Raw genomic sequence first — 26,782 nt, forward strand, 5'->3', positions numbered from 1 at the left:
GCAGACAGGGTCCTCAATCCACAGAGGACAGCTACAGATTGCATGCCAATCAGCGATGCCACTTGGGTTTCTTTTTTCTTTTTTTCCTTTTTCTTTTTTTTTGGTTGTTTGAGGTAGGGTCTCACTCTAGCCCAGGCTGACCTGGAATTCACTATGTAGTCTCAGGGTGGCCTTGAACTCACAGCGATCCTCCTATCTCTGCCTCCCAAGTGCTGGAATTAAAGACATGTGCCACCACGCCCGGCTTTACTTAGGTTTCTTTCTTAGCTCTGAGGGCATGTTTACAACTCTTAACCTGGGAGTTGCTAGTGGCTGGCAACTCAACAGATGCCAACAGAAGCTATGACTGACAAAAACCCTTCCAAATCCCAGGTGACAAAAGAACAGTGTCTTATTAGCACTACTGAACATCTGAAGAGTTTCAGATTCCTTAGAGAATCTAGAAAAATCAAAGGGGTTTGGCTGGAGAGATGGCTTAGTGGTTAAGGTGCTTGCCTGCAAAGCCTACAGACTCAGGTTTGATTCCCCAGTTCCCACTTAAGGCATATGCATATAGTGGCACATACATCTGGCGTTTGTTTGTAGTGGCTAGAGGCCCTGATGCGCCCATTCTCTTTCTCTCTCAAATAGATAAGATATATTTAAAAAGAAAAGAAAAATCAATGAGGCTTCTCTCCAGAAATATGTCTATCCATACAAAATTTTACAATTAACTTCTGGGCACTGGTAGACTCCCTCAATGGAGTCCTTCTGTGTGCAGACATACTATGTCCACCCCTGGGAACACATTTTAAGGAGGATGGTAGAAAACCGTCATCCAGAGCAAAGCAACCAACGGGTAAGAGCTCTGGAAAGTACATTATAAAGTAAAGGAAACTGAGAATGGCTAGGTTAGAAACAGAACCATTCTAAATTTCAGCAGTGGTAACGAGGAAAAGGGATTAGGCTCACAATAGTCCAGCTGGCAGAGACCAAGAGGTCTATTTTATTACTCCAGTCCAGCCTAATAAAGAGGTTTCTTACAATTAAAGCTGTAGAAACTGGAATAGTCTGTGCTGTGAGCCAGAGAAGTAGTGAGCTCCTCATCATGTAAGTATCCAAGCTCCTTCCGAATGTGAAGGTCAAGGAAGCTACATAAAGAATTCTCAAACTGGGAAGAAACTTACATTACAATTATCCAGAACTTCTTTCCAACCCAAGTCCTAGTGAGCAGAGCTGGAGAGTGCAAACTTTCTTTTCTCCCCCAAACCTTAGTCATCAAAGAAACAGCCACACAGAAGTCCCACACTACAGACAGAAACCCAGCAGCAGATCCTGCCTCGGTGGCTCTCAGGGCTTACAAGAAATTGGTCAAGGTTTGGTCACTCTTGATATCACATGTCAGCTTTTCCCTCTCCCAGCCAGGTCTTCTGTTCATCCCTCTTCCTGCCTATATTTAAGCTGTCCATTTTAATCTTGGCAAGCATGAATTTCATAGCATATCAGATCATATCTTTGTTGAATTGACTCATTTTATCCACAAGTTTCAAACATGTGGGCATTTAATTAAAGCTTTGGATTGATGATTTCAGCAGATAAAAATGGAGAGGACTCAGTGCCATGTGAACTTTGTAAGAGCACCACAGCCTGGTTAGAAAAGGCCACAGACTAGAACAATTCCAGTTGGCCCACACAGGACGTGGTCAATACCAAAAGCTCTCTAAAATGTTTAGCAGAGTGCTAACCAAGTAGCCAATATTTCAGAAACTTCAAGAGACTCAATAAATGGTCTCACTGTTTCTTTCATTTATAAATTATCCCTCTCTCCAAATAGGTGTGTCAAAGAACTTAAGCTGAAAATATCTGTTTAAAAAACATTTATTGGGCTGGAGAGATGGCTTAGCAGTTAAGATGTTTGTCTGTGAAGCCTAAGGACCCTGATTCGATTCTCCAGGACCCACGTAAGCCAGATGCACAAGGGGGCGCAAGTGTCTGGAGTTCGTCTGCAGTAGCTAGAGGCCCTGGCATACCCATATTCATTCCTTCTCTCTCTCTCTCTCTCTCTCTCTCTCTCTCTCTCTCTCTCAAATAAATAAATAAATGTATTTTTTTAAAACATTTATTTATATACCTTTAATCCTAGCACTTGGGAGGCAGAATGGGCCTGAGGCCACCATGAGACTACATAGTAAATTCCAGGTCATTTTAGGCTACAGTGAGACCCCCACCTCAAAAAAAGCAAAAAAAAAAAATAAAGATATATATATATATATATATATATATATATATATATATATATATATATATATAATTTATTTATTTAGAAAGAGAGAGAGAAGAGAGAGAGAGAGAGAGGCGCAGAAACAGAGAGTAAATGAGTATGCCAGACCTCCTGTCCTGCAAAGGAACTCCAGACACATGTGCCACATTGCGTATTGGGCTTTATGTGGGTATTGGGGAATTGAACCTGGGCTGTCAGGCTTTGCAAGCAAGTGCCTTTAACTGCTGAGCCATCTCTCCAGCCCCCTGAAAATAACTTTAAAGACATCATGAAAGCTGGGCATGGTGGTACATATATGTAATCCTAGCACTAGGGAAGTGGAGACAAGAGGATCAGAAGTCCAAGGCCAGCCCGGACTACAAGAGACATTTCGAACATATATTTACACACACACACACAAACTATGAATGTGCAATAAGCTTCTTCTCCTAATTTACACAAATTTTAAAAAGCATATCTGTTCTGGTTGAATGTGATCAAGATTAAATTTATGGAAGGAAAAGTTCCTTCTGTCTCTGTTGCTGTTCTCCTCCTGAACATTCCTCAGAAGGGGAGGAAACAAGTTCTGAAAGCAAACTTTTCCTGTGTTCCAGGGAAGAGGGGAACACCGGGCCTCTTGACCTATAAAACTCAGTATTTTGGAACATCCATAATTCTCCCAAGCCTGTGCCAGTCAAAAAGAGACTTTCTTCAGCAAACCACCCGCCAGAGTAAAGCCTTCATCCCTAGGAGTTGACAAGGACAGGACCCAAGAGTTCTCTAGAAAAAAAAAAAAAGAAAAAAGCCTCCACTTCAGCTTGCATTACAAACTTTTGTAAAAGACAGATGGAGGGGATGACAGGAAAAGCAATTATTTCTTCTGGGCTTCCTCTCTGTCTGGATTCTAGGGAGACGAATACAAAATTCCATCACAGATCGAAATGCTATCTAAACATTCTTGAAAATGTGGTCCTGCTCTCTGAAATATGATCCACCCTGCTGCAGCAACCTGTAACCTATTTTCACAAGACGTTCTTTCAGGCCACCCACTTCTGGGTCTCTCTCTCTCCAACAAAGATGTATATGAGCATAGCATCACCCAACAAAAAGTCCTGATGAGTCATTCACTTTATTTTCACATTCTTGGAACTGTAAATACCTAAGACTTTCTTAAGTATTTTAAATTTTCTAGTGAGCCATTCTAAATGTAGGCTGAGTCACACTAAACAGTAGTGTGATTCCAAATCACAGCACCCTGGGACTGGAGTGTGATTCCAAAGAACTGTACCCTGGGACTATTCACACATGAATCAAGGACTGGGAATGTAGCTCAGTGTTAGAGCTGCTTATACTTGCCCAAAATGCACAAGTCCCTGAGTTCTAATCCTATCACTGAAAGAAAGCAAGCAAGCAAGAAAGAAAGAGAGAAAGAAGGAGGAAGGAAGGAAAGATGGAGAGGGAGGAAAGAGAGAAAGAAAAAGAGAAAGACACAGGAAGGAAGGAAGGAGAGAAGGAGAGAGAAGGAAGAGAGAAAGAAAAAGAGAAAGAGACAGGAAGAAAGGGAGGAAGGAAGGAGAAAGAAAAAAGAAAAAGATTTCTTACATAGAAATAAAGCATTAAGCCACATTAGAGGAATATGCAAACATAACATAACTAGAAATGACATTTTATGGTTATGTGCAAGGGCTTTAACTTGCTTATAACTGATCATATTCAATGCAGTTGCATGTGGACTATGTATACTGAAGTATAATATAAAGATGGAAAAGATTCAGTTCTTAATTTCAAGGAGTGTACAGAGGACATGTAAGATCTTTTTGTTGTTGGGGAAGGAGGGTTGGTGAGTACAGTATGTACAGTATATGTAGTATGTAATACGTGCTGTGAGTGTGTGTGTGTGTGTGAGAGAGAGAGAGAGAGAGAGAGAGCGCACACAGATGCACATGTCCTGTGCAGGCCAAAGGGAAACGTTGAGTGTCCTCTTCTATCACTTCTCCACTTCATCTCCTTAAAACAAGGTCTCTCACTGAACCTAAAACTCTTACTTTTTGGCTAGACTGGCTAACCAGAGAGCCCCAGAGATTCTATCTTCATCCCCACCCCCACCCCTCAGCACTGGGGTTACATGTGTGCGTGGCACAGCCAGCTTTTATGTGGGTGCTAGAGAAGAAACTCAGGTCTTCATGCTCACACAGCAAGTGCTTCACTGAGCCATCTCCCCTGCCCATGGGTAACAGGTAGGAGGAACACACATTTGACAGGTGATGCTGCCATCACATTTCTCCCTCATAGGAGGTGAGAAGTGGGACAGATGAGCTCCAAGTACCTTCCAGTCCTAAAATGCTGCTTCCTAGGTGTTATTCAGATAAGAAAAACAAAACTTCATAAAAGAAGTTTTTGAGCTGGCCCTGAAATGGGCAAGATTTTGAAATGTAAAAACTGGAAGAAAGAGAGGTGAAAAACTATTCCAGGCATAAAGAAATACATAAGCATGGGTCTGGAGAGTATGGGGCATGTGATACAGCCTCAAGTTTCCAGTGGGGACAGAACACAAGAAGAGACAGAATGGGACATGTAGTAGAAAGCTTGAGTGACAAGCACAGAAAGTGGCAGCCAATCACTTGGTAAGTCAGAAGGCACTGAGGCTCTGAAAAGGCGGGTGACATGACCAGACATAAATGAAGGAAAGTCCACGGGCAGAAGGAGGCTGTCCTGTTCTTTATAACCTCTAAGGGTCTGTTTACATGCGCTTCATCCAAAGAAGCAGTGTTTCATGAAACTACCTCAGCAGACAAGAACAAAGCAGGAAGCCCAAGATCATGCAAGAGTTGATAATCAGGATCTATTGTAGGAAAGTCACATGCCTCCAAACACTGATGAGGACAACAATAAAGAAGATAGGCTACTTCTTATAAGACAGCAGAAGGAGAGCCGGACGTGGTGGTGCACGCCTCTGATCCCAGCACTCGGGAGGCAGAGGCAGGAGGATTGCTGTGAGTTTGAGGCCACCCTGAGACTCCACATAGTGAATTCCAGGTCAGCCTGAGCTAGAGTGAGACCCTACCTCGAAAAACCAAAATAATAAAATAAAGACAGCAGGAGACTATAAAGAGTAAAAAGAGGGCTGGAGGGATGGCTTAGAGGTTAAGGCGTTTGCCTGCAAAGCCAATGGATCCAGGTTCGATTCCCCAGGACCCACGTTAGCCAGATGCACAGGTGGCGCATGTGTCTGGAGTTCATTTGCAGTGGCTGGAGGCCCTGGTGTGCCCACTCATTTTCTTTCTCTTTCCCTCTCTCGCTGTCAAATGAATAAATAAATATTATTTTAAAAGAGTAAAAAGAGAGTCATAAGATGTCAGAAAAAGTTGTAATGGATATAACTAAAACTGTAAGAGGGCTAGAGAGATGGCTTAGCGGTTAAGGCTCTTGCCTGTGAAGCCTAAAAACCCAGGTTTGGTTCCCCAGTATCTACATAAGCCAGGTGCACATGATGGTGCTGGAATTCATTTGCAGTAGCTATAAACCCTGGTGTGTACATTCTTTCTTTCTTTCTGTCCCCCCCCTCTCTCTCCCCCCCTCCCTCCCTCCCTCCCTCCTTCCCTCCCTCCCTCTCTCTCTGCCCCTATTTTTCTGTCTCAGGTGAAAAAAAAAGAAAGAAAGAAAAGAAAGGCCAGGTGTGATGGTACACATCTTTAATCCCAGCACTGAGGAGGCAGAGATAGGAGGATCAATGTGCATTCAAGGCCAGTCTGGGACTACAGAGTAGGTAAGTTCCAGGTCAGCCTAGGCTAGAGTAAGAGCCTACCTCAAAATAAATAAATAAATAAATAAATAAAATATTCAAAACAAGGGCTGGAGAGATGGCTCAGTTAAATGTGCTTGCTTATAAAGCCTGTTGGCCTGGATTCGAGTCCCGAGTACCCACATAAAACTAAATACACAAAGTGGCACCTGCAATCTGGAGTTATTTTGTAGTAGCAGAAGGCCCTGGTATTACCCCTCTCCTTCCCTCCCCCCCCCCATTGCAAATAAATAAGGGCCAGAAAGATTGCTTAGTGGTTAAAGTGCTTGCCTGCAAAGCCTAAGAACCCAGGTTCAATTTCCCCAGTACCCACATAAACCAGATGCATAAGGTGGTACATGCATCTGGAGTTTTTTTGCAGTGGCTTCGGGCCCTGGTGCACCCATTCTCTTTCTTATCTGCCTCTGCCTCTCTCTCAAATAAGTACTTTTAAATACAAATAAATAAGCAAATAACATATTAAAACAAACAAAAATGTAAATGAAAGAGACTCATACATGTGATCTACCAGCAGAGAAAACAAGGATACCAAAGATCAGAAAATTCTACATGGACTGAGACCTATCCCCTACCCTACATCTGAGCAGCATATAAGCATTTTCAGAAATTATCTCTATTACAAGTCCAAAGAGAGCTAGGTTTGGTAGGCAACACCAGCAATCCTAGCACTCAGGAAGCTGAAGCAAGAGGATCACAAGTTTGAGGCCAGACACTGTCTCAAAAGGAAAAAAAAGCGGAGGGGGGGGAGGCTACAGCTAAGAAGATGGCTCAGCAATTAAAAGTGCTTGCTTGCAAAGCATGCAGGCCTGGGTTCAACTCCCCAGACACTCATGTAAGCCAGACAATAGGCCAAGCAGGGGGGCAAGAGGGAATTCCCATGGAATATTGATTAAAATTATGGAAGTTGTCAATTAAAAAAAAATTTTTTTAAGTGGCCAAGCATCCGGTGCACCCACACATATCCTCGCACACATGTAAGAGCAAATTAAACAAACACAACAACAACAACAATCCAATGGCTGGGGATATAGCTCAGTGGTAGACTGCTTCCTAGTATGCACAAGGCCCTGGTTTCAATCCCATAACTACAAAAAGTCAAAGAGGACAAATAAAAGGATGGAAGCCATCCCCAGGGCACGGTTGAATTTGAATTTGTATTCAACAAGGAAGACCAGACACTGTAGAAAGGAAGGCTAGAAGGTATGCCTAGCATTTCTGTTATGACTACAATTTCTGTAATATGATGCCTAAACAGAAGAACAAAATTCATATTTTAAAACAGAGGCTAATTGATAACATCTGGCCCTTCAATCATTGAGAAATATTTCTTCTCCACATTCCCTCTCAACAGCCTTCCTTAACTAGAAACAAAAAAGAACTATACAACACTGAAATGAACCCAGTCACCTGCCGGCTGGCAAAGCTAAGTACAGGGAACTATAGCTGCCTTGCAGCAATAAAACTAAAAGCAGAGCTGGGAAAATGGCTCAGTGGTGCTTGTCTGCAATGCTTAACGACTTGAGTTCAATTCCCCAACACCCATGTAAAGCCAGACGTACAAGGTGACACAAGCATCTGGAGTTTGTTTACAGCAGCTGGAGTCCCTGGTATGCCCATTCTGTCTGTCTCTCCTCTATCTCTCTCTGATTAAATATAAATAAATAAAATTTTTTTAAATAAAAACTGAAAGCAGCCGGGCATAGTGGTGCATGCCTTTGATCCCAGCACTCAGGAGGCAGAAGTGGGAGGAGTGCTGTGAGTTTGAGGCCACCCTGAGACTACACAGTAAATTCCAGGTCAGCCTGAGCTAGGGTAAAACCCTACTTAAAAAAAAAAAAAAACTAAAAGCAAACCCCAGCTTAGCTCAAAAGAGGAGCTTTAGTTAGCCATGGTATACAAAATAAAGCAGGCACAAGAGATGTCTGAGATAAGGACTCTTCTGTTTGCTCACTGTGGTCTGCGGGCTCTGGGTAATCTGTGTGTTATATATGCTCCAGGTCTGGAGGACACCGAACGAGAGCTCCTGGCTAGTGCGAGAGGACCTCACCCCTGTCATGGCAGGGAGCAGGTCATGCACATTTCCTGCTGCATACGGGACAGACCAATGAGAAGGTGCTCTGTAAGCAGGTCAATAGTTTATAGTCACTTGGTTTTGCATCTTCAAGAAATCAGAGGAGTGTAATTAATATGGAGGAATGTGCTACTTACTTGCCTTCCATCCTGCCCCACGTTTGTCTGACCTCTTACAACAGTTCGGATATTGTCATCCAGTCTCCTAGCAAAAAAAGTTATAGATACAAGTCATTTAAATAATCTCAACTCTGGGTGGACCATAAGAAAAAGAAAATCAGTAATTCATTCAGCTTCTGCAGATTGCACCCTACGTATCCAGACAGCCAAACAAGTATGAATGATAGAAGAAGGAGGCCCTGGGCCCGGTGGGCAACAATGAGTACAAGAAGCTAAGACTGCGCACACTTGGGAGCTGTCCTTGTTTAAAAACATGGCAAGTTTTACTTACTACTCAGAAGCTGTCTGAAGGGACCAATAAAACTTTAGTGCTTTTCATGGAGTAAATCAGGAATGACAAAGTTGTAGAAGTTTTACAGAAATAAGCCAGAGAGTTCAAATTACCACACACAAAATCCCCTCGTCGGTGAACTTAAAGGGGCCAAGGAGCCAGGGTGGTGTATGTATGAAGTCAGTACTTATTCTCTGTGCCCTGATCATACGACCCACCTGACAACGCTCTATGGCTTCCAGGGCCTCTTACCCAGTGGCTCAACAAGGGCCATTAAATGGCACCTCAACCAGAGGGGTTTTATCAGCTTCATTTGTCATTTGAAGAATCCATTTCAAAGAAAAAAGGAAAAAAAAAAAAAAAAAAAACAAGAAAGTGGAAGATATCATGTTCACAGGAATCTCTGAATCATTAGGAATTTTTACTTTCTTATTCTTTGGGGTTTTTTTTTTTGCATGTGTATATTTGTTGTACATGTGTATGCATGTTCAAATGTGTACATGACCATATATGTGTGCTATATAATAAGCGTATGTGCATATGGAGGCCAGAGATCAATGTCAGGGGTCTTCCTCAATTGCCTTCCACCTTATTTTTTAAGACAAGTGTCTCTTGCTGAACCTAGAGCTCACTGATTCAGCTACATTAATTAGCTAGCCAGAAAGCCCTAAGGATCCAGCACTGGGATTAATTATAGGCCCACACCACCATACCTTGACATGGGTGCTGTGGTCCAAACTCTGGCTTCATGCTTCTGTAAGCACTTAACCACAGAGCCATATCCCAGCCCAGAATTTTCACTTTCTCACAAACTCTACTCTAACTGTTACAGTAGAAGCCCAACAGAAAAATAAGGAAACTTTTCTGTGCTTCCTAGTATACCACAGGAACAACTCATGTAGAAGGGGCCTTTACTGAAAGACCCAGTAAAGACTCATTCTTTACTAAAAGAATGCTGGGGAAAAAAATCTTGTCCTAAATTCAAAATAAACATTTTCCCTCATCAAAAGTTAAAACAAACAAATACAAAACCCTACAATTATATTTAAGGTATTTATATACTGAATAGGCATTTATTTAGTACCTACCATGTGCCAAAATTATAAACAGACATGAGTACGACAAGCTACTGAGCTGGTAGGACCCCTGACCATCACATGGACAATCATGCCCTGAGTTAATCACAGTGTTTAATTCTGGGTCACCACCCAGATCAACCAACAGATCCAATATTGCTAGCCAGTAAGTACCCAATAGATACACATATAATCCCAGCTCCATAACTGAGCCTTGGTAATGCAAAAAAAGGTAAACCCACTATGAAAATAGAAAAGCTCTTGACTCCTTTTGTTTTGGGTCTTTTGTTTGGTTGGTTTTGGTTTTTTATGGTAGGGTCTTACCCTAGACCAGGCTTCTGAAGTGCTGGGATTAAAGGTATGTGCCATTACACCTGACTATTTTAGCTTCTTTGAATCAGGGTCTCTGTCTAGCCCCAGGGTGACCTGGAACTTTCTCTGTAGCCCAGGCTGACCTTGAACTCACCAAAATCCTCCTACCTCAGTCTGGGATTAAAGGCATAAGCCACCATACCCAACATTGCCTCCTTTTGTATTTTTTTTTTTTTTTTTGAGCTAAGTTCTTATTGTATGAGGCATGCCTCAAACTTATTATGAAGCTGAGGATGACCTTGAACCTCTGATCTCCTTCCTCTACCTCTCAAGTGCTAGAATTATAGGAATGTGCTACCATGCTCAGTTTCTAGGGTTTTTGTTTGTTTGTTTTTTAAATTAATTGTTATTTACTTATTTATTTGTAAGGAGACAAAGAGAGAATGTGAATGAGAGAAAATAGGTGCACCAGGGCCTGTTGCCTCTGCAAGTAAACTCCAGATGCACAAACCACTTTGTACATCTGACTTTACATGGTACTGGAGAACTGAACCCCGGGCCATCAGGCTTTGCCAGCAAGTGCCTTTACACACTGAGCTATCACTCCAGCCCCTACCTAGATTATGGTCTTATGTGGTGCTAGAGATCGAACCCAACCAGGAATGCATGCATGCTAGAGAGCAGTCTACCAACTGAGCTACATCCCCAGCCATAATTAGCTGTGGGTTTTTCTTAACACCTTCCTTTCCTTTTTTTTTTTTTTTTTAATGAGTAATGGAAGACAAACCAAAGAATTAAGTACTTTGCTACAAGGTTCAAACAGAAACACATGTACAAACTGTTTTTAATTTGAGATTTTAGTGTTCTCACAAAAAAGGGTGATTCAGTATTGAATAAATAAATAATAAACTTTTGATCAATTAACAATTACATGGTGTCACTCACCTTATTTTCAGTCTAATTTTGTTCACGACGTCATCTATATTTGCCAGAGACTAGGATAAAGAAAAAAAAAATGTGCCCAGCTGTTACTTTATTTTAATATACATATATATACATGCATATATTATTTATTTATTTTAGTTTTTTGAGGTAGGGTCTCACTCTAGCTCAGGCTGACCTGGAATTCACTATGGAGTCTCAGGGTGGCCTCAAACTCACAGCAATCCTCCTACTTCTGCCTCCTGAGTGCCAGGATTAAAGGCTTGTGCCACCACGCCCATCTTATTTTAATATATTTTTCTTTTTGGTTTTATGAGGTAGGGTCTCACTCTAGCTCAGTCTCAGGGTGGCCTTGAACTCATGGCAATCCTCCTATCTCTGCCTCCTAAAGTGCTGGGATAAAAGGTGTGTGCTACCACATCTGGCATTTTAACATATTTTTTATTTGGGAGACAGAGAGAGAAAGGGGCAGAAAGAGAGAGAGAGAGACAGAATGGGTGTATCAGGGCCTCTAGCCACTGCAAAAGAACTCCAGGCTCATGTGCCATATGCCACCTTGGGCATCTGGATTACATAGGTCCTGGGGAATCAAACCTGGGTCCTTAGGCTTCGCAGGCAAGCACCTTAACCACTAAACCACCTCGCCAGCCACCAGCTATTATTTTACTTTCAAACATTTCTCTTTCAATACTTTGTAGCAGAGGCCAGTAAGTTAAAAAGGAGACATAAAGGGAAGAGAAAGGAAGGGAGGAGGGTACTTAATAGGTTGATATTGTATATATGTAAGTACAATGATGGTGATGGGGAGGTAATATTATGGAGAATGGAATTTCAAAGGGGAAAGTTGGGGGGGAGGGAGGGAATTACCATGGGATTTTTTTTATAATCATGGAAAATGCTAATAAAAATTTAAAATAAAAAAATGAAAATAAATCAAAATTTTTTTAAAAAATTCTCTTTCAGGGGGCTGGTGAGATGGCTTTACAATTAAGTGCTTGCCTATGAAGCCTAAGTATCCCAGTTCAAGGTTTTATTCCCCAGGACCCACAGAAGCAAGATGCACAAGGTGGCACATGCACCTGGAGTTCGTTTGCAGTGGCTAGAGGCCCTGATACACTCATTGTCTCTCTATCCATCTGCCTCTTTTTCTCTCTGTCTGTCGCTCTCAAATAAATAAAAATAAACAAAATGTTTTTTAAAAATTTCTCGTTCGGGCTGGGGAAATGGCCTAGTGGTTAAAGTGTTTGCCTGCGAAGCCTAAGGACCTCAGTTCGATTCCCCAGGACCCACGTTAGCCAGATGCACAAGGGGGTACATGTGTCTGAAGTTTGTTAGCAGTGGCTGGAAGCCATGATGCACCCATCCTCTCTTTCTCTCTGCCTCTTCCTCTGTCTCTCTCTCTCTCTCAAATAAATAAATAATATATTTTTAAAAAATTTTCTCTTTCACAGGGAAACGATGCACTAATGCCTATTTATGACATACCAAAAAGTGCAATCATGGGCTGGAGAGATGGCTCAGAAGTTAGGGTGCTAGCCTGCAAAGCCTAATGACCTGAGTTGGGTTTCCCAGTACCCACATAAAGCCAGAGGCACAAAATAGCACATGCATCTGGAGTTCATCTGCAGCACCTAGAGGTCCTAGAGCACCCATTTCCTCTGTCTCTTTTCTATCCTTCTCTGCTTGCAAATAAATTAAAAAAAAATTTTAAAGTGCCAGATGTGGTGGTACACATCTTTAACCACAGCACTCGGGAAGCAGAGGTAGGAGGGTCGCTGTGAGTTCAAGGCTACCCTGACACTATAAAGTGAATTCCAGGTCAACCTGGGCTACAATGAGACCCTACCTCAAAAAACTGAAAAAAAAAAAAAAAATCTTGCAGTATAAGTATGACACCATGTTTAATTCTTTTTTAAACTGTTAAACAGTAGTTGGCAACTGCTGCCAAATCTAGATGAAATACCTATTTTATTTATTTATTTATTGATTGATTGATTGATTGATTTGCAAGGAGAGAGAAAGGGGGAGAGGGAGAGAGACAGAATAGGAACACCAGGGCCTCCAGCCCCTGCAAATGAACTTCACATGCATATGCCACTCTGCACACCTAGCTTTACATGGGTACTAGGGAATATACCTGGGGTGTTAGGCTTTGTAAGCAAGTGTTTAAACCACTGAGCCATCTCCCAAGCCCCCCAACACTTTTTTGTTTTTTTTTCGGTTTTTCGAGGTAGGATCTTCCTCTAGCCTAGGCTGAACTGGAATTCACTGTGTAGACCCAGACTGGCCTTGAACTCTCAGCAATCCTCCTACCTCTGCCTCCCAAATGCTGGGATTAAAGGCATGCACCAGCATGCCCAGCCACCTAATTTTCTTTTCTTTTCTTTTGTATTTTTTCTATGAGAGAAAGAGAGAATCGGTGTACCAGGTATCTAGCCACTGCAGTCGACCTCCAGGCACAAGCACCATTTTGTACACATGTGCGACCTTGCATGTTTGTGTCACCTTGTGTGTCTGGCTTGCAGATGATCTGGAGAGAACCTGGGTCCTTAGACTCTGAATGGCAAGAAACTTAACTGCTAAGCCATCTCTCCAGCCCCAGCCACCTAAAGTTTATGAATAGTTTTTTGGGGGGTTTTTTTGTTTGTTTGTTTTTCGAGGTAGGATCTCACTCTGGTCCAGGCTGACCTGGAATTAACTCTGTAGTCTCAGGGTGACCTTGAACTCACAGTGATCCTCCTACCTCTGCCTCCCTCCCGAGTGCTGGGATTAAAGGTGTGCACCACCACGCCCGGCTTTATGAATAAAGTTTTATTGGAATACAACCATGGTAACTCTCTTCCAAATGGACTATGACTGCTTCTGGAGCAAAAACAGCAGAGTTAGGAAGATAGAACAAACACTGCAAGACTCACAAAACCTAAAATATTCTTACTAACACTTAATATGTAAGATTATGACAAAGTTATTAAAAAAAAAAAACAGCAAATGGACTGGGGAGATGATTTAGCATTAAAGGCACTTGCCTGCAAAGTGTAAGGACCCAGGTTTGATTCCCTAGTACACACATAAACCAGATTCACAAGGTGGTGCATGTGTCTGGAGTTTCCCTATGGCTGAAGGTCCTATCTCTCTCCCTCTAATAAATAAAGTAAATAATTGTTTAAAAAAAAAAAAAAACAGCAAAGAGGTCTGGAGAGATGGCTTCGTCATTAAGGTGCTTGTCTGCGAAGCCTAAGGACCCAGGCTTGATTTTTCAGGTCCCACATAAGGAAGATGCGCATCGTGGCACATGCATCTGGAGTTCATTTGCAGTGGCTAGAAGCCCTGGTTCACCCATTCTCTCTCTCTCTCTCTCTGTCTCTCTCTCCCTCTGTCCCTGTCTCTAATAAATAAATTAATTAACTATTTTTTTAAAATGATTACAAGTATATATTTTAAAAAACAGCAAAAAAAAGAAGCTAAAAAGAATCCACAAAGATGCTGGGCAAGATAATTCTACCCTGCTGTCACAGGAGATGCGGAAGAAGAGGAGACAGACCGTATCCCAGGCCCCATTTGCAAGGTAATGGGTTATTCTGGCGGCCCTCTGTGCAACCGGCCTTGGACAAGTTAACATGACTCCAGCTCTGCTTGGCTGCCAAATGGCAATGGCACTGGTACATACCATATACATGACCGCCTTCACCTGGGGCAAGTGGAAAAACAAGGAACGAATCCTCATCTTTTCTTCCAGAGGAATCAGTTTCAGAACAAGATATTTAATGCAAGACTTAAGAATGTTGATGCCTCATTCTAAAGCAGATACCAAAATGGATCATAAAGATAAATTATTTGTGATTAATGATGTGTACGAAATGAAAAACTGCAATAAATGCATCTATTTTGAAGCTAAGATAAACAGGATCTCTATATGGGGCTCTCAAATTCACCTCATGGACCATCTGTCTAATTCATTGTCCAAAATATTCATACTTTAGCTGAACTAAAGATGACTTGAAAGTGTTTGAAAGGTCCTCGTCCCCTTTTGTTGTCTGACCCTGCTTTTGACGAATTGCCACATTATACTTTGTCAAAAGAACTCTTAATTCAGATTTTTAGTACACCATGGTACCATCCCAAAAGCCAACTATTTGTGGATCATGTCTTTACTTTCGCCACTTTGGATAATAGGATATGGTTTCAGAACTTTCAGATCATAGAAGAAGATGCTACTCTTGCAGAAACAGAACCTCAGTTTGTATTAAATCTCATCAAGAGTTTTCAGAGACGTTTTGGAGGATCAACTTTATATGAAAATCCTCACTACCTGTCACCAAACACGCATGGGCGCAATGTAAGATCCTTCACAGCTGCAAAATACAGAGAGAAACAGTAAGTGAAAGATGTTCAGAAACTGAGAAAGAAGGAGCCAAAGACTATTCTTCCACATGATCTAACTGCAGATGTTTTTGTTACACCGGCTGAGGAAAAGCCAGTAGAAATACAGTGGGTAAAACCAGAGCCAAAAGTAGATTTGAAAGCAAGAAACAAAAGGATTTACAAAAGGCAAAGGAAAATAAAACAGAAGATGAACAGTGGGAATACAAAATGAATCATTGGATAACCAATCTGTGTTTCAGTTACTGTATATTTATTGTGTATTCTGTGTGTAAATACTTGTAGTATCCAGGACCACCTTATGTTTAATTAGTATGCCATTAAAAAAATCAAATCTTAAAATCAGTGATTATCCTTTGCTAAATAAAACATCTCCAGAACCTAAAAAAATAAAATAAAATAATCAAAGAAACAGTGAATAATTACAGCACATAGCAGCATGTTTAATTCTTACTAATGTGTTGCTGAGAAACAGGTGAAACTATGTTAGAAGCCATGATAATGACTATCTCCAAGGGAGACAGTGACTATGAAATGGCAAGGAAGTCCTAAAGATGTATTACTAGCTTTTATTTCACAATCTGAGTAATGGCTTTATTCATTTTGTGAAACTCCATCAAGTTGTTCACTTGAGATCTGTATACTCAGACTGGGGAGATGGCTCAGTGGTTAAAAGCACTTGCTTACAAAGTCTGCCTGCCCAGGTTTGAATCCCCAAGACCCACATAAAGCCAGATGCACAAAGTGGTGTTTGTTTGCAGTGACAAGAGGCCATGATGCACCCACACTCATTCTCTCATTTATTCATTCATTTTCTCCTTATAAATAAAAGTATTTTAACAAACAAAGCCAGGTATGATTTCATACACCTTTACTCCCAGCACTCAGGAGGCAGAGGTAGGAGAACTGCTGTGAGTTCGAGGCCAGCCTGGGAGTACAAAGTGAGTTCCAGGTCAGCCTGGCCTACAGTGAGACCCTACCTTAGAAAACCAAAAACACACAAAAAACAAAAAGTTAAACATAAAATATGAATCAGCTTTAATCTATGAAAAGGATTTAGATCTTTCTTCCTTTTATCTGTATTTCAGCTGGTCATACTAACTCTGTATGGCTACTGAAATTATAATAAAACTTTTAAGATAATGACAAAACAAATGAAGCATTTCCAGTTTCTAACCTCAGAGAGGAGAAAACATGAGGAAGTGGTGCCCTCTAGTGGAGAAGAAAATATACAACTATAAAGCACCATTTGAACTCAAAAGTTTTGTTTTCAAAGTATTTTATAAATTCTCTTTTCTTTTCCCCCATGAGAATATTTTTTCTCTCAGAGGAATTGTAGTGATATAGTACTTTTCCTTATAAATTGTTTTCAGCTCTCTATCTGCCGGCAGGCAGAAGCTAGAAGCCTGCCAGGAATGAATCCGTGATTGATGTCACACTGAGCTGTTTTCTTATCTCCTCACCTTCCTTCTTTTTGGTTTTGCGAGGTAGGGTCTCACTCTAGCCCAGGCTGGAATTCACTATGTAGTCTCCAGGTAGCCTCGAACTCACAGCAATCGTTCTACCTCTGCCACCCAAGGGCTGGGATTAAAGGCATGCGCTAGGCTGGAGAGATGGCTTAGCAGTTAAGGCATTTGCCTGTAAAGCCAAAGGACCCCAGTTCGATTCCCCAGGACCCACCATCTGGAGTTCATTTGCAGTGGCTGGAGACCCTGGCACGCCCATTCTCTCTCTGCCTCTCTCTCTCTCTCTCTCTCTCTCTCAAATAAATAAATAAAAATTAAAAAAAAAAAACTAAAGGCATACGCCACCATGCCTGGCTCTCCTTACCTTTCTAAGCTAAGGTTTTACTCAACATTTTCAGAAATCCAAGAATAGTCTGAAGTAAAGGCAAATCTCAGAAAAGAAATGTTACTTTAACTGAGGAATTCAATTTAACTGCATTCAATTCAGCCCTAGTCTGTCAAGTCTCACTTCAAAACTGGACTGCCACATAATTTAAATCACCACTGCATGGGAACAGCAGCTGAGTTGTCTTAGCACCCTCCACCTCCACCTCGGCCAACTCCCTGGAGGGCAAGCTGCTCAACCTCTCTGACTTTCTATTTCCTCATATGCAGAATAGGAACAGCAGTTCCTGGCTTGTATAACTCTCCTGGAGTCCATTCTTTTTAAAAATAAAAATTACCTACTTAAGCCAGGTGTGGTGGTGCACGTCTTTAATCCCAGTACTCAGGAGGCTGAGGTAGGAGGATGGCTGTGAATTCGAGGCTAGCCTGAGACTACATAATGAATTCCAGGTCAGCCTGGGCTACAGCAAGACCCCACCTAAAAAAATTATTTAAAACCTATTCAAAAATATTAATATTTAGGAAATCTGGACAACAGGCAGCCAGGAAGTCTCTGTGCTATTCTCATACTTTTTCTAAAACAGGGAAACTCTATCAAGATTATGATTCATATACTTATATCATTTTTATTATAAATATAAAAACATTTACAAGCTACTTAAATATGTTAAAATACATACATGACCAAAACTTCAGGTGGCAAAAGAGAGTATTGTATAGTGAAATGCAAAACTTCCTCTTACCTTATGCTGCCTGACCCTGCATTCTTTCCCAGAGGCAATGGTTCTGAGCCAGCCTCTTTTCTATATTCATGGAGATAGTCTATGTTAAAACCACATCCACAAGTGTACTGCATCACATTTTTTTCGCTTGAAATGTAAGTGGGGCTGGGCATGGTGGTGCACACCTTTAATCCAGTCACTTGGGAGGCAGAAGTAGATGGATCGCTGGGAGTTCGAGGCCACCCTGAGACTACATAGTGAATTCCGTGTCAGCCTGGGTTAGAGAATGAGACCCTATCTCAAAAAAACAAAAAAAAAAAGTAAGTGGGAGACCACTCCATATTAATTGGCTATTAGTGCTACAGTATCCATTTCTTGGATTTGCAGGTCCTTAGACAAGAAGGTTGGTTCAAATGAACTTGAGGGCAGAGGGGACAAGAAAATGGCTCAGCAGTTAAAGGCTCTTGCCTATAAATCCTGCTGGCCTGGGTTCAATGCCCAAGCCACCCATGTAAACTGGATGCAAAAAGTGGTGTGTCTGGTGTTCATTTGCAGTGGCAAGAGGCCCTGCACACCCATACACAGACACACAAATTTTAAAAACTGTAACAAGTAATTTGTCACATGGGGTTTGTTGTACTTTGTTTTTCTTCCTACTTGACATACAGATCCAGAACATTTCAGAAGTTACTAAGAGTGGAGTTTTCAAAATATTTTTATTAATTTGTAAGCAGAGAGACAGAATGGGCATAACCAGGGCCTCTAGCCACTGCAAATGTACTCTAGATGCATGCGCCACTTTGTGCATCTGGCTCTCATAGGTTCTGGGGAAATCAAACCTGGGTGTTTGGCAAGTGCCTTAACTGCTGAGCCATCTCTCCAGCCCTAAAAATAGGGCTTTTTTGTTTGAGATAGGGTGATTTTGCCATGTATTCCAAGATGACCTTAAATTTGGTAGGCTGAGCCAGGAGGAATACAAATTTAAGGCTCAGCCTACCAAGGTGGGATTACAGGCATGTACCATCACATGCATCTTAAAAGTTTATTTAGGAAGCTGGGCATAGTGGCGCACACCTTTAATCTCAGCACTTGGGAGGAAGAGGTAGGACAATCACCATGAGTTCAAAGCCACCCTGAGACTACATACTGAATTCCAGGTCAGCCTGGGCTAGAGCAAGACACTATCTCAAAAAAAAAAAAAAAAAAATTATTTAGGGCTGGAGAGATGGCTTAGTGTTTAAGGTACTTGCCAGCAAAGCCAAAGGACCCAGGTTCAACTCCCCAGGACCCATGTAAGCCAGATGCACATGTGTCTGGAGTTCATTTGTGGTGTCTAAAGGCCATAATGCACCCATTCTTGATCTCTTTCTCTCTCTCTCCCTCTCTCTCCCTCTCTCAAATAAATAAAAATAAATTTTTAAAGTTTATCTATTTAGTTTATTTTTTAAAATGTTTTATCTACAGTCTTTAACCACCACAAACGAACTCAACATACACGTACCACCTTGTGCATCCGGCTTTACGTGGGTCCTGAGGAGTTGAACCTGGGCCCTTTGGCTTTGTCAGCAAGCACCTTACCGCTAAACCGTTTCTCTAGCCCTAGTTTATTTTTGAGATAGGATCTCATGTACCCAGGCTGGCTTTGAACACCTGATCTTCCTACCTCCACCTCCCAAGCACTGGAATTACAGGTATATCCCACCCACACCCAACTAAAACTTCTTTTAAACATCTCCATGTAATTTTTTTTCAAGTTCTTAATTATACTGGTTTTTCTTCTCTTTTTTTTTTTTCCAAGGCTGGAAACTGAATGTAGTACCTCACACATACTGGGCAGGTGCTCTATCACTAATCTATATTCCCCAATCTCCTCCAACATTTCTTTTTTTCTTGAGATGGGAGTCTTGCTGTCAGGCTGTTCTTGAACTCCTGGACTCATGTGCTCCTTAGCCACCCAAATGCTGAAATTGTTAGTTTTCACAAATGTCACCTTGATTCCCCTAGTCAAACCTTTAATGAAAACAGGACAAAAAACTAACTTACAACTAGGAGACTGAAGTGGTTTACCAGATCAGTTACCACATCTGACTACTCTCCCCCACCACTTAGGGAGCTCTGTTAAGTACAGAACGTTGAACTCCCCAGGCTTGAGCTTGGTGAGGAAGTATCCAGGGACTTGCTCTGGCTCCCTCTACAGATATGCATGCTACTCAAAAGAAATGCATCCCATCCCCTTGCTACTACTTCCTCCTTCTTCCTCCTCCTCCTCTTCCTCACCATTATTATTATTGTTGCTGTTGTTTTGGTTTTTCAAGGTAGGGTCTTGCCCTAGCCAGGGTGACCTGGAATTCTTTATGTAGTCTCAGGGTGGTCTTGAACTCCTGAGTGCTGGGATTAACGGTGTGCGCCACCACACCCAGCTCATCCCTTAGAGTGTCACTCAATCACTTCTGGATATGCAGACATCTTCAAAATAATCCAAACCCCAAATTAACTACTTAATTATTCCACATAGGCCTATGATGTTTACAGATCAGTTTTACCAACAGTTAGAAGAACTAGAGAGTTGCTGGTTTTCATTACTTTATCATCAGGACCCATGGGTATCAGGATTGATAGAGGTACTGTGAAGTGTGACTCTAGCACCAGGGAAATAAAGGCAACCCTGCGCTAAACATGTTCTGTTTTGTGCTAATAAACCTCACTGCATATTGTCATGCATGCAAAGGTATAATCAGACAAAATATATCACAATTTGTGCAATTAAAGTGTAGTAATGCTTTGTTTTCTAAAAAAAAATTTATTTTTAAATTTATTAATGAGAGAGAGCAATTAGGCACGCTAGGGCCTCTAGCCACTGCAAACTAACTCCAGATACAATGCCACCATGTGCTTCTGGCTTATGTGGGTTCTAGGGAACTGAACCTGGGTCCTTAGGCTTCACAGGCAAGCACCTTAACCACTAAACAATCTCTCTAGCCCAATGCTTTATTTTTATAAATATTTTTCTTTTTTAACTGAAATTTTAATTTTTTGACAACTTTCAAACTTGTAGACAATATCCCATTTTTAAAAATATTTTTTATATTTTATTTATCTGAGAGAGAGAGAGAGAGGAAGAGTCAGAGAGAGAATGGGCATGCCAGGGCCTCTGGCCACTGCAAACAAACTCCAGATGCATGCACCCCCTTGTGCATCTGGCTTACGTGGGTCCTGGGTAAATCAAACGGGGTCCTTAGGCTTCGCAGGCAAACTCTTTAACCACTAAACCATTTCCCTGCCCTTTTTAAAATATTTTTTATTTATTTATTTGAGAGAGAGAGAGAAAGAGGTAGAGGCTTCAGCTGCTGTAAACAAACTTCAGATCCATGTGCCACCATGTGTATCTGGCTTGTGTGGGTCCTGGGGAATCAAACCTGGGTCCTTCAGCATCTCAGGCATACATCTTAACCCCAAGCCATCTCTCCAGCCCAATACTTTGTTTTAAAACAAACACAAATAAACACAATCATTTCAGAAAGAGGTAATTTCCTATGTAAGTTTCAAATCTAACTTGTTTTGTCTTGTTGAGTCAGTGTTCTTGGTAAAGTTAAAAAGACTGAAATATTTATATGGTCAAACCATCTTTTCTTAAAAAATTTTTTTCTTTTTTTTTTTTTTGGTTTTTCAAGGTAGGGTCTCACTCTGGTCTAGGCTGACCTGGAATTCACTATGGAGTCTCGGGGTGGCCTCGAACTCATGATAATCCTCCTACCTCTGTCTCCCAAGTGCTGGGATTAAAGGTGTGTGCCACCAAGCCTGGCTCTTAAAAATATTTTTATTAAGCTGGGTGAGGTAGTGCATACCTTTAAACCCAGCACTCAGGAGGCAGAGGTAGGAGAATCACTGTGAGTTCAAGGCCACCCCGAGACTCCATAAAGAACTCCAGATCAGCCTGGGCTACAGCGAGACCCTACTTCAAAAATACTTTTTTAATTCTTTTTTTTAAATATTTTATTTTTAAGCTGGGCATGGTGGCGCACGCCTTTAATCCCAGCACTTGGGAGGCAGAGGTAGGAGGATCGCTGTGAGTTCACAAGGCCACCCTGAGACTACAGAGTTAATTCCAGGTCAGCCTGGACCAGAGTGAGACCCTACCTCGAAAAACCAAAATATATATATATATTTTTTATTTTTATTTATTTGACAGAGAGAGAGAGAATGGGCACGCCAGGGCCTACAGTCACTGCAAATGAACTCCAGACATGTGCGCCCCCTTGTGCATCTGGCTAACATGGGTCCTGGGATATCAAACCTGGTTCCTTTGACTTTGCAGGCAAGTGCCTTAACCACTAAGTCATCTTTTCAGCCCACCCCCCCAAAAAAAATATTTTTTTAATTGATTGCTTTTATTGCAAGCAGAGAGAGAGAAAAACAGATGGAGACAGAATGAGCATGTCAGACCCTGTAGCCCCTACAAATTCCAGATGCATGCACCACTTCGTGCATTTGGCTTTATATAGCTACTGGGGAATCAAACCTGGGTCCTTTGACTTGGCAGTCCAATACCCTAACAACTGAGCCATCTTTCCAACCCCAAACTGCCTGTCTTTATGCCACCTGTTACCAAATGTCTTCTTTTAGCCAATTCCAGAACTTCCCCTTTCACAGAAAATGTTGAGCAATGAAGGCTACTCATGAAACCTCCAAAAGGAGAGCCAGTGTATCTTTATTTAAAAAGTCCAGGCTGGAGAAGTGTCTTGGTGGTTAAGGCACTTACCTATGAAACCGAAGGGCCCAGGTGCAATTCCCCAGGACTCACATAAGCCAGATGCACAAGATGGTGCATGCTTCTGGAGTTCATTTGCATTGGCTGGAGGCCCTGGTACAACCATTCTCTCTCCTTCTCTCTCTCCCTCCCTTTTGTTCTCTCAAATAATTTTTTTTAATTTTTTTATTTTCTGAGGCATGGTTTCATGCTAGCCCAGGCTGATCTAGAATTCATTATGTAGTCTCAGGGTAGCCTTGAACACTCAGTGATCCTCCTACCTCTGCCTCCCAAGTGCTGGGATTAAAGGCATGTGTTACCACGCCTAGCTCAAATAATTTTTTTTTAAAAGTAAGTCCGTTAGAAAAGTTGAGAAATACAGCCAGCCATGCAAGATGTTCCCACTGTACAATAGTGGCACACAGGCTATGGAGGTAATCAACTGTTCTCTAACTGAATATGAGGTCCACTTGGTGGAACAAAAGTCATTGCCTGGTACCGAGAACCAAGCCAAAAGCCTATGGCTTGGAAGGTCATAGACCCTAGAGGGAAACTTCCACTATTCTTTGGCTAAAAGGACAGGACATACCCAAAAAGTTTTCTATGTCAACACCATCTATGAAAAAATAAAAGTTTTCTAAATGTCTATGTTTATCTCTTTTGGCTCTTATCCTTGGCTAGGAATACCAGGGAGACCCAAGACCCATCAGTATGACAAGAAAAGAAAGCTAACTGCCTAACACAAGACAAATCACCTCTGCCAGGGCTCAAGAAACATTATAGAGGAAGTGGCAGAATAAATATGAGTGCTGTTCTTATTGGTGGTTTGGGGACATGACTCCAGGGACATGACTGTAAACAGTGAGGAGACTCAAAACCCATCAAAGCAGAAAATCAGAGGCTATTCAGAACCCAGCACTAAAGACTAATAGGATGCTCAAGGAACACTGAGGAAGAAGGTGTGGAACGAATGTAAGAGCTATAGGTTGAGAAGGTGTACTCTAAGCCATCATCCCTGCCCTCACAGAAACTGACTGGTGCATTCATGAACCCACAGTGAATACCAACAATCCCAGTGAGGAGGGCATTACAGTGAAATAAGGACAGGGGGAGAGGACATAAGAGTATAACCAGATGGGAATATGACCAACTTAAAATATGTTCACATACGGGCTGGAGAGATGGCTTAGAGGTTAAGGCACTTGCCTGCAAAGCCAAAAGACACCAGTTCAATTCTATAGGACCCATGTAAGCCTGATGCACAAGGGGGCACATGCATCTGGGGTCCCTGTGCAGTGGCTGAAAGCCCTGACGTGCCCATTCTCTCTCTCCCTCTTTCTCTCTCTCAAATAAGTAAATAAAATATATAGTTTTTTTAAATATATATGTATGTTCACATAAGCCAGGCATGGTGGTACACACCTTTAATCCCAACACTTGGGAGGCAGAGGTAGGAAGATCACCACAAGTTCAAGGCCACCCTGAGACTACAGAGTGAATTCCAGGTCAGCTTGAGCTAGAGTGAAACTCTACCTCAAAAAAACAAAAATAAATAGATATTTTCAATATTAAAGTTCTCCAAAAAAAAAGTTCAGAAGGGGTGCAGTTAGATAAGAGGAATGACTTCTAACATTTCTATAGCACTATAGCACTCAGGAGGCCAAGGTAGGAGTATTGCCATGAGTTCAAGCCCACCCTGAGACTCCATAGTGAATTCCAGGTCAGCCTGGGCTAGAGAGAGATCCTACCTCGAAAAAACAACAACAACAACAAAAAAAAAATAGGATGAGAACATTTTGAATGTTCCCAACACAAAGAAATGATAATTAAAGTGACAAACTTTCTAATCACCCTGATCCAATGATTACTATTGCATATATGTATTGAAATGTCACACTGTACCCCATAAATATGTACAATTAGTATGTATCAATTAAAAGTAAAAATGTAGCCGGGCGTGGTGGCACACGCCTTTAATCCCAGCACTTGGGAGGTAGAGATAGAAGGATCACCATGAGTTTGAGGGCACCCTGAAACTACATAATGAATTCCAGGTCAGCCTGAACTAAAGTGAAACCCTACCTTGAAAAAATAAAAAATAAATTCATTAATCAAAATATAGTTTAAGCTGGGTATGGCTTATGTTTATAATCCTCGCACTGGGAAGGCTGAGGTAGTAGGATCATTGTGAGTTTGAGGCCAGCCTGGGGCTGCAAGGTAAGTTCTAGGTCAGCCTAGACTAGAGTGAGATGCTGCCCAAAAAATAAAAAAATTATATATATATATATGCACACATACATACACACACACACAAACATACATACATATATAAACCAAATAGCAAACAAACAAAAAAGAGGTAATTTTGTCATTAAATTTAAAAATAGCAGCCGGTGGTATAGCTCAGAGTGCTGCACAGCATGCACAAAACACTATCCCCAACACTACATAAACCAAACCTGGTGTTATGCACCTATAATCTCAGCACTCTGAAGGAGGAGGCAGGAGGATCAGAAGTTCAAGTGTTCAAGTTCCTTCTTGTCTACAGAGAAAATTCCCAGGCCTGCCTGGGCTACATGAGACCCTGTCCCAACATCAACAAAAATAAAAAACAAGGGCTAGAGAGATGGCTTAGTGGTTAAGCGCTTGCCTGTGAAGCCTAAGGACCCCGGTTCGAGGCTCAATTCCCCAGGACCCACATTAGCCAGATGCACAAGGGGGCACACGTGTCTGGAGTTCGTTTGCAGTGGCTGGAAGCCCTGGTGTGCCCTCTCTCTCTCTCTCTCTCTCTCTCTCTCTCTCTTTCTCTCCTCCTCTCTGTCTGTCACTCTCAAATAAAAATAAACAAAAAAATTCAAATAAATAAAAAACGGCAAGAGGTAAAATAGCCAGTAAGCTCTATGTTGGTAAAGGTGAATTTAGAAGGATGTTTGCCACGTTACAAACAATGATAGGGAGTGTGCCCTACACGTGCAAACGTTCACCTGCGTATTCCTACCTAGATGCCCAAATGTGCAACAGCGAGCACCTCCCTGCTCACAACCTACATTGACCCTACTTACCATTAGAACTTGTTCTTTCCCCTTACTGGTGCCAACACTGACCCAGCCAACAAGGATCAAAATCAAAGTTCAAAATCTTTAACAAGGGAGCCGGGCGTGGTGGCACAAGCCTTTAATCCCAGACCTCGGGAGGCAGAGGTAGGAGATCACCATGAGTTCAAGGCTACCCCGAGACTACACAGAGAATTCCAGATCAGCCTGAGCTAAAGTGAGACTCTACCTCGAAAAAAAAAAAAAAATCTTTAACAAGGGGCTGAAAAGATGGCTCAGTGGCTAAGGCACTTGCTTACAAAACCTGAGGGACTAGTTTGATTCCCCAGTACCCATGTAAAGCTAGATGCACAAAGTGGTGTATGTATCTGGAGTTCATTTGTGGTGGCTACAGGCCCTGAAGTACCCATTTTTTTTCTCTCTCTCTGCAGGCAAATAAATAAATAAATAAACATTTTAAAATCTTGGGCTGAAGAGATCGCTTAGCAGTTAAGGCACTTCCTTGCAAAGCCAAAGGGCCTAGGTTCAACTCCCCAGGACCCAAGAAAGCCAGATGCATAAGGTGGCACATGTGTCTGGAGTTCATTTGCAGCAGCTGGAGGCCCTGGCATGCCCATTCTCTATCTGCCTTTCTCTCTCTCTCAAATAAATAAATAAAAATAAAATATTTTTTAAAAATCTTTAACATGGGCTGGAGAGATGGCTTATAGGTTAAGGCACTTGACTGTAAAGCGTAAGGACCCATGTTCAACTCTCCAGATCCCACATAAGCCAGATGCACAAAGGTGAGGCAAGTGCAAGGATGCACATGTTCACTAGATGGTGCAAGTGTCTGGAGTCCAATTTCAGTGGCTGCGGCCCTAGTATGCCAATTCTCTCTATCTCTAAAATAAATAAATAAGTCAGGCATGGTGGTACACACCTTTAATTCCAGCACTCAGGAGGCAGAAGTAGAAGGCTCACCTTGAGTTTGAGGCCACCCTGAGACACCATGGTGAATTACAGGTCAGCCTGAGCTACAGTGAGACCCTTCCTCAAAAAAGAAAAGGGTGTGTGTGTGTGCTGGAGTGATGGCTTGGTGGTTAAGGCACTTGCCTGCAAAGCCAAAAGACCCAGATTTGATTCCCCAGTACCCATG

The 26,782-nt window shown here is 41.8% G+C and overlaps 1 protein-coding gene and 1 pseudogene across 1 annotated transcript in view; one reads left to right on the forward strand and one right to left on the reverse strand.

The window, feature by feature from the left end:
* Positions 1-26,782, reverse strand: part of Vps53 (VPS53 subunit of GARP complex) — a 192,304-nt gene that overhangs the window by 153,902 nt on the left and 11,620 nt on the right. The window contains exons 3-4 of the mRNA XM_045158762.1: positions 10,896-10,945; positions 8,250-8,316 (exon numbers count right to left, since the gene is read on the reverse strand). Coding sequence (XP_045014697.1) covers positions 8,250-8,316; positions 10,896-10,945 — 117 coding nt within the window. The remainder of the gene's footprint in view (positions 1-8,249; positions 8,317-10,895; positions 10,946-26,782) is intronic.
* Positions 13,692-15,486, forward strand: LOC105944715 (annotated as a pseudogene).

This window comes from Jaculus jaculus, chromosome 9 (assembly GCF_020740685.1).
Source record: "Jaculus jaculus isolate mJacJac1 chromosome 9, mJacJac1.mat.Y.cur, whole genome shotgun sequence".
NCBI lineage: Eukaryota > Metazoa > Chordata > Mammalia > Rodentia > Dipodidae > Jaculus > Jaculus jaculus.